The 8288-nt window shown below is 30.7% G+C and overlaps 2 protein-coding genes across 2 annotated transcripts in view; both read left to right on the forward strand.

The window, feature by feature from the left end:
- Positions 1 to 1998, forward strand: part of LOC102675394 (aromatic-L-amino-acid decarboxylase-like) — a 3542-nt gene extending 1544 nt beyond the window's left edge. The window contains exons 3-8 of the mRNA XM_006610767.2: positions 97 to 226; positions 368 to 628; positions 855 to 972; positions 1068 to 1155; positions 1316 to 1516; positions 1600 to 1998. Coding sequence (XP_006610830.1) covers positions 97 to 226; positions 368 to 628; positions 855 to 972; positions 1068 to 1155; positions 1316 to 1516; positions 1600 to 1893 — 1092 coding nt within the window. The 3' untranslated portion in view covers positions 1894 to 1998. The remainder of the gene's footprint in view (positions 1 to 96; positions 227 to 367; positions 629 to 854; positions 973 to 1067; positions 1156 to 1315; positions 1517 to 1599) is intronic.
- A 1079-nt stretch (positions 1999 to 3077) lies between these two features.
- On the forward strand, positions 3078 to 6251 carry LOC102676034 (spermine oxidase-like). Its single transcript, XM_031508201.1, has 6 exons — positions 3078 to 3340; positions 3454 to 3804; positions 4150 to 4341; positions 5047 to 5372; positions 5586 to 5864; positions 5970 to 6251. The coding sequence occupies exons 1-6, from the start codon at positions 3213 to 3215 to the stop codon at positions 6140 to 6142; spliced, it is 1449 nt and encodes a 482-aa protein (XP_031364061.1). The 5' UTR covers positions 3078 to 3212; the 3' UTR covers positions 6143 to 6251.
- Positions 6252 to 8288: the final 2037 nt, after the last annotated feature.

Raw genomic sequence — 8288 nt, forward strand, 5'->3', positions numbered from 1 at the left:
GCTATATTCAGTTGTTTTTTAATTATTAAGAAAATCAAATAATTGTAATAACAAAAGAAAATAAATTTTAAAAATTATTTATTTTTGTTTAATTAGGGATCAGCAAGTGAAACCACATTATTATGTTTGTTAACAGCAAAAGAACAAACTGTGCGCTATATAAAAAGTCTTCATCCAGAATGGGAAGAAGGTTTTATCAAGGCCAAATTGGTTGCATATACTTCTGGTATTTATTCTATCACTATACCCTATTTCAATCATGATATAATTTTTTTAGTATTCTTACGTAAATAAGAAGAGCACGTAAATAATTCGAAGAATTATAAATTATCTATTTTTCAATTGTTTTTTCAATTTTATTTTATAGATCAATCGAATTCTTCGGTAGAGAAAGGTGGTAAGCTGGCATCAGTTATCATGAAATTTTTAACTACTGATGAAAAATATGCTCTTCGAGGTGAAACATTACTCAAAGCGATCAAAGAGGATTTGAAGAAAGGTTTGATACCATGTTGTGTAATAGCTACATTAGGTACTACTGGTACATGTGCATTCGACAATCTTAAAGAATTGGGACCAATTTGTAAAGAATACAATATATGGTTGCATGTCGATGCTGCATATGCAGGTCAGTAATTTTAATTTTAATCTTCATCGATCATTTTTTAAATTAATTTTATATATCAGAATTTCTTTTAAAAAATTTTTTTCCTTCGATATCATAAATTTAAATTATATATATATTTATATGGAGCAATTATATTTTTTTATAGTAATAGTAATAATAATTCTATTTTAATTTATTTTTGATATTTTGATAAAAATAATAATTGCAAATTTTATTATTTTTACAGGTTCTGCATTCATTTGCCCTGAATATCGATATTTAATGTGCGGTATTGAATATGCCGATTCCTTTAATGTTAATGCACATAAATGGATGCTAGTAAACTTTGATTGTTCATTGTTATGGTGCATATATTTTTGTTTTATGATAATTGAACAATTGAACAATAATATTAGAATCGAATAAGAATTTATTGAAAATTTTTATTATATCTTTTTAGGGTAAAGGATTCTAAGAAATTTAGCGAAACTTTCAATGTAGATAGGATTTATTTAAATCATAATAAATCTGGACTGCCTGATTTCAGAGTATATATATATATTTTTGATTTATTTTTTTAAATAAACGTTTAATTAAAAAATATACGAATACTATATCTTATCGTATTTTAAAAATATCTTATAATATTTCATTATACATTTTACAAAATTAAATAAAAGCTTTAATTTTTTAACTTTTATTTTTTAGAATTGGCAAATATCTTTAGGTCGCCGATTTCGTTCGTTGAAAGTTTGGTTCGTATTACGTATTTATGGAATCGAAGGTATCCAACATTATATACGACACACAATTGAGTTGGCTAAAATGTTTGAAAATTATATTAAAAATGACTCTAGATTTGAAATGATAACCGAAAGATCTATGGGTTTATGTTGTTTCAGAATAAAGGTATCTATATAAATAATAAGAGAAATAATATTTGATTTAATAATTTTGATATATTGAAAAATAAAAATCATCATTAATTTTAGGGTGACGATTGTTTAACCAAGGAGCTTATCGATCGATTAACAATCGGAAGAAAGATTTATGTAACAGCTGGAATGTGTCGCGATAAAATAATCGTCCGATTTGTAGTAGGTTGTCGTTTGTCTCGCGAAGAGGATATCACCTTTGCGTGGCGCGAAATCACAAATCATACAACAGAAATTCTCAAATCTTTGAAACATTCTTCTATAAAGGAAGAATCTTTTAAATCTACAAATGATATAGTGACGAGGATCGAATGCTTGAACTTTGAATCGAAAACGCAAAAGATAACATAAAACATATTTTTTATTAAATTGACAATTCATAAAAAATGAAAAATCATAGAGGCTTTTTGATTAGATGTACATCGTGAATAAAAGTCCTTTAAATTATAATATATTTATGTATAAGAGACGTAGCTTGTAATTTGATTAAATATTTATAATTATATCTTAAACATGTATTGATAATAATTATTTAAAATTAATATTAATTAATATTACTTATTTTATGTTATACGATATATTGTACAATATTATCATAAATTATAGAATATAATTATACGATATTATCTATGATCCTTTGTCTATTATAGTTTTAATAGTTTATATAATTTAGTTTATATAACTTATAATTCAAACACCGAAGAGGAGGAATAATTTTAATCATTTATTTTTATCGTGATCCAAGGATCAAATAAAATCTTTACCGTAGTTGGCTATGACTAATATTCTCGACAACAAAACATCATAACGGTAATGGTCGTTTGTTTGCGCGTGTGATATGCTCTCTTCATAGCAACGTTCGCCAATAAGGAACTCACCTTAATTACATCTAAATTCTTATCAAGATAAAGCTCCATCGTCTTCATGAACAAATTCACTAGTTCCGATCATTCATGTCCAATGAAATGCTACGTGCGAGGACCAAATTATCCTTTCGAACATTTCGAACAGTTCTAATAAGGTAGATCCAGACAGTCATACATTTAGTAAAAGTCACTGACATTTAATGTCAATGATAAAAATTTCACGTTTCGAGTTTTTAATTATATTCCACGCGCATTTTTCAACAAAAGCAATGAATAATTTAATATATCAAGTTTTCTCGTTATATCTATGTAACGTTATAACAAGACATTTGATTTTACAAAAGATCTTATGTGAGGTTGGAATTTGTGTTTAATAACTCCATCTACTGTCTATGTCAGATTTAGACTGAGAATTTTAAATTAACTTCAAATTTCAATCTTTTCTACAATTATTTTACAATTTTCTATTTTTCTGGACGATGATTAATATTTTTTTTTTTAATTTTTTAATTTTAAATCGGACGACAATTTTCAATTTTACACTGTCAAATTCAACGGTATCTTGTAATAATTCCAATGACATTTTTATCTTTTATCGTCTTCTATAATTATTTATCAAATTATCCGGTTGCACGAGAAATATGGGGAAATTTTAAATAGAGATAAGATAAGATGTTCAATTCTTAAATTAAATTTTTGTTGGATTCCCATAGAAATTTTGCATCGAGTAAAGAAGGAGGAGAAAAGAATATACCACCATGTACGAAGCTGGCCAAATTCGAATCGTGTCAATTGGATCCTTGTATGCTAGATCCATGCAAACCGGAACCAACGGTCGTAATCATCGGCGCTGGGATGGCCGGACTTTCAGCGGCGCATCGATTGGCTCAATGCGGTCTTCAAAATTTTACGATATTAGAGGCAACGGATAGGTATATCATTCTTATGAACGCGTGTGTATTACATAGATGATTAGAACGCGATTAGAAATTTTTTTTTTAGAAAAGCAAGTATATAAAATATGTTGGATAACGTTTGTTCGCAGACCAGGAGGTCGAATCCATTCGTGTTGGCTGGGAGACGTGGTGGCCGAGATGGGTGCCACCTGGATCGAAGGTGGATGCGTGGCGAATCCTGTATTCACTTTGGCTGCCCAAGAGGGTCTTCTGAAACCGCCCCTGTTCAGGCCTGATCCGAGTCGTGGACTCTTTTGCACGAGCGACGGCCGTGCTATCGATCTTCCCGTCAGCATTACGGCTTATCATACATTTCGACAGATCGAGCAGCAGGCGGCAACTCTTTTCTCCCTAGGTTGTGGCCGGACCCACGGTACGTTGCTGAATTTCATGGGCGTCCGAATTCAGCAGGAGCTCCACAATTTCCCGGAGGAGCAACGGTACAGTTGCCCAGGTCAACTGCAAACTGTATCACCAGTGATGTAAAAGTAGTTGTAAATAATATTTAAGTATTAACGAGTTAACAACCAGCCATTTTAATATTAAATTGCTCCGTTTCAGAGATAATTTGACAGTTTCTTTTTTTTCTTTTTTTTTCTTTTTCTTTAATAAATCGTCCGATTTAATTGCACATTTCGATTTCTTTTACCTCTTCTTATTATATCTAGGATTGGACAAGATTCTTTCAATCGGTCATAACGTTACTTTACATCACTGCGTTTTTAAAAACACGATATCCGAAAACCGTTCTCCTTCTATACCGTGATCGATTTTGCGTTTTTCAGATATGACGCAGCCAGGGTGATGTACGGAATGACGAACTGTGTGAGATGTCGATGCGGGGACGATCTGTCCCTCGTTTCCGCCGATCAGTTTGGAAGTTACATCGAGATACCTGGAGGAAACGTGAGAGTGCCCCTTGGATACGTTGGAGTACTTGCGCCGTTGTTACGAGATCTGCCGAGCTGTGCTCTCAAGTTAGTTAAATATTATTATTGTTGAAACGTCATTTTCCCATCCTTTTCTTTTTTTTTTTTTTTTTAAAATCGTCGTATTTTCCCGTTTTTAACAAATATCCATCGATCGATCTTTTCTTAGCAATCTTGTTCCCAAAATGTCAAAGTTAAAACGGATTTTCAAAATTCAATTGATAGATGCACCGAATGAATATTTGACGATATGGGATCGTGTTGCACTTAGATTTATTAATGGTTATTATTATTAGCAATCTATGTTAATGTCAAAATTTATTTTATCAATTCTAAAATTCGAATAAATCGACTGAAAGAATTTCATTTTAATATTCATTAGTACTCACAGTTGCAGTACTTCCGGTATGTTCACCGCATTTCGCTATAAATATATATTTACGTTTAAAGATTACTCGTTGAATTGATCCAATAGCGATCTTATCTTAGAATATCTGGCCGAAAATAGATCATTGAAATTATTCTACGTATATAAAAGATATCTATTCGTATATAACCAAATTGAAAATCAAATTTCGAAATTCGATTTATCGACATTTATTTCTATTATTATCATCATCGATTGAATTAAATTATCATCTTCTTCTTCATCTTCTTCTCGAAAATCTTAATTTAAACTTTAAAATTTATATGATTTTTTTTTTACGAAAAATTACACACATATATATAATCGTGTAATATTTTCTGTATCAGATATTGTAAACCGGTAAGTTGCATTAGATGGGGCGCCATAAGCGATTCTTGTCCCCGAGCAGTGGTGAAGTGTTGCGATGGGGAAGAATTTCCGGCCGATTACGTGATAATCACCGTGTCCCTCGGTGTGTTGAAGCACCAACACGACAAACTTTTCTGCCCCGCATTACCAGCGGAGAAAGTGGAAGCGATTTGCAAATTGGGATACGGATACGTTAATAAAATATTCTTGGAATACGCGAGGCCGTTTTGGGTTTGGAAGGAAGGAGGTCTTAAACTGGCTTGGTCAGCTGACGAGCTTGCCGATAGATGCGATTGGGTGAAAGGTATCGTTTCAAAGGTCATCAATAATTCCATTTCGAATTTGAATATCGTCGACGAATCGAGAGAGAAATCTTCTTCTCCCCTCGAGAATTAACGATGCTATATTTTACGTTTTACACCAAAAAAAAAAGCAAAAAAAGAATTGTTTCGATATCTCTTCTTCTCTTTTTTTTTTTTTTTTTTCAAACGCAGCTGTAATATCGATATTTTCGCAGGAATTTCAAACGTGGAAGAATTATCGACTTCCCAGCACGTTTTATGCGCGTGGATTTGCGGTCGAGAGGCGGCTGATATGGAATTGTGCTCCGACGAGGAGGTGGTCGAGTCAATAACGAGAGTTCTTCGACAATTCACCGGTGATCCTACACTCCCCTATCCAGCAAATCTTCTCAGAAGCAAATGGTGCATGGATCAATATTTTTCCGGTTCATACAGTTATATGGGATTGGAGAGTACCGTTGGTCACCAATGTGATTTAGCTAGTCCGTTGCCAGGTATATTTCAACTTTCTTCTCTCCCCCTCTCTCTCTCTCTGTCAAATAATAACAACATCTGTTCTTTCTTCCTTTACGTAACACGATTTCTTCCACGGTGCGTAGGTACGTGCGAACCTATACCTCCGATTCTTTTATTCGCTGGAGAAGCCACAATTCCAGGACATTACAGCACAGTACATGGGGCTAGATTGAGTGGTATTCGCGAAGCTGAGAGGATAATACAATTAACGAAACGATTCGGTGGTCCACCAAAGAATACACCTGTCAAAAGCTAAATTCGTCCAAATATTGAAAGAAATTGGTATGCGTCATGGTAAATGTGTCTGTTTCTTTTTTTTTTTTTTTTTGTCTAAAAACAGAATAATTGTGTTTTAATTCGAACAACATCTTTAATTATTCCTTCAAAAATTTAAAGAAACCGCAGAAACATCGATTACATCACACATTAATGTAAAATACGAAGTGTTAAGTTTTTTGAAAACCTTATAGAAGATATATATATATATATCTTTTTATTCCTTTTCTACTTGATAATTATATTTATTGGCAGCTGTAACTTTAATATATATACACTTATATACCGCAAACTGTTCATTTTAAGTAAAGAAATGTCTGATTGATTTTGTAGGTATTGCAATTTTTTATGAAATAAAAACTAAATGTGTTGATAAAACTAAAAAGTTATTTAATCGATAAGAATGATAAGTGAATGATAGAAATTCTAGATAGCAAGCATTAAACGGTGTTTAATTACATTCAATATATGTTTTATTACGTACACAAAAGTGTAATAGAGATAATGTTCCTACACGTATCTTCAACATTCACGTACAACAAATATAACAAACATTTAATTGTTCGTTTCAGAAAGGAAAATAAATATTTTAAACGAATTTTTTACAAATCGAACAGGTACGTACGTACACACACAGTTACATTTTGATTTATTACTTTCCGTTGGTCCCATTTAAGCAATTCACGTTATTGCGTCGAGAAAACGTTCTTATGATTCAGTTGAGTGATAAGTTATTGCTAATAACGATAATTAATTCGCTTATATTCGATTTTAAATGCTAAATTAATGCTCTTTTTTTTTTTTTTTTTACTATACTCATTTCGCTTTGACGTAAATTATGCTTTTATTATATATTTTTAGATATTATTAAAAAATAGATCATTTTTCTTATATATCGATATATCAATCGCGTTGAATAAACGCGTAATAACGAAAGTAAAATATTCCGTACTTGTGCATTCGATCAACCAGTGCATTTGAAAGTACACAGTTCGTGTGAGATTCTTTCATAGTTATTTTCTTTAAGAACGTTTTGCTCGTTCGTTCGATAGACCAAACAGTGCAAAGTAATTTCTAGATCTATTTATTGTCCCAGTTGCAGCACTACTTTATGTTATAAAATGCCATAATTATACTCGATATTGTTTCAATAAGAGAAACGTGCAATATTATAATTGTAAAAAAAATTGATTGATGCTTCGATTGCAATATCGTAGCTCGAGTAAGATCTATGACAAACGAATATATCGAGAAACGAGGATCACTTGAGAATAGAACAGGAAGACGAAGATGTGTTACATAGTTGTAATACTTATAGCTATTCTATAATTGAGTAGAGCGCAAAAAAATATAACACGTATGTTAATATCATAGAATGATATTTTTAAATAATTTAATATAATATAAAATATTTAATTCGAATATAAATATAAATATTCGTTTATTTATCCAGTTGTTTAGTATCTAATATATGGATCTACTACAATTATATTTTATGCAATATTAATTTTCCACCTACATGCTGGGACATGTAAGTATATCTGTGAACAAATTAAAACAAATATTTCCTATATTTATTTCATGGACACGTGACATTTTATCCAACTTTCCTTTAATTTCTTTACCACAGTATATATTGGGAAACTTCCTTTTATAGAAATTGTAATATCTACTATGAAAACGTAAGTTAGAACGATACTTTTTCTCTTTCTAAAAGATAAAAGAATAAAGAAATTAACAATAATAATATAGTTTTAAAATATTATACTATATTAAACTTTTCTATTATCGAATTTTCGCATTGATCGCAAACACGATCGAATTCAACAATGGAATAATTCGTATCCCGTGCTACGAGTCAAGCGATATCTAAGTACATTGCGATGTTACATGTATCTTGAATGGATACAACGATGATATAATATTTTATACTATACTATACTTTCACAGAGTTGTTATTATCTAAATGACGAAATTCTCTTATTCTGAAATTTCGCTATTAATTTTTCTAATAATAATAATAATAATAATAATAATAATAATAATAATAACAACAACAACAACAATATAATAATAATAATAATAATAATAATAATAATAATAATAATAATAATAATAATAATAAT

The sequence above is a fragment of the Apis dorsata genome, unplaced genomic scaffold, assembly GCF_000469605.1.
Source record: "Apis dorsata unplaced genomic scaffold, Apis dorsata 1.3 scaffold_77, whole genome shotgun sequence".
NCBI classification, from domain to species: Eukaryota; Metazoa; Arthropoda; class Insecta; order Hymenoptera; family Apidae; genus Apis; species Apis dorsata.

What these genes read in the sequence shown, in the direction of transcription:
- LOC102676034 (XM_031508201.1), top strand. Translation starts at nt 3,213, where the DNA reads ATGCTAGATCCATGCAAACCGGAACCAACGGTCGTAATCATCGGCGCT. An exon ending in ATATTAGAGGCAACGGATAG is followed by an intron (nt 3,341 to 3,453) that starts GTATATCATTCT and finishes GTTTGTTCGCAG; the next exon opens with ACCAGGAGGTCGAATCCATT. An exon ending in AATTTCCCGGAGGAGCAACG is followed by an intron (nt 3,805 to 4,149) that starts GTACAGTTGCCC and finishes TGCGTTTTTCAG; the next exon opens with ATATGACGCAGCCAGGGTGA.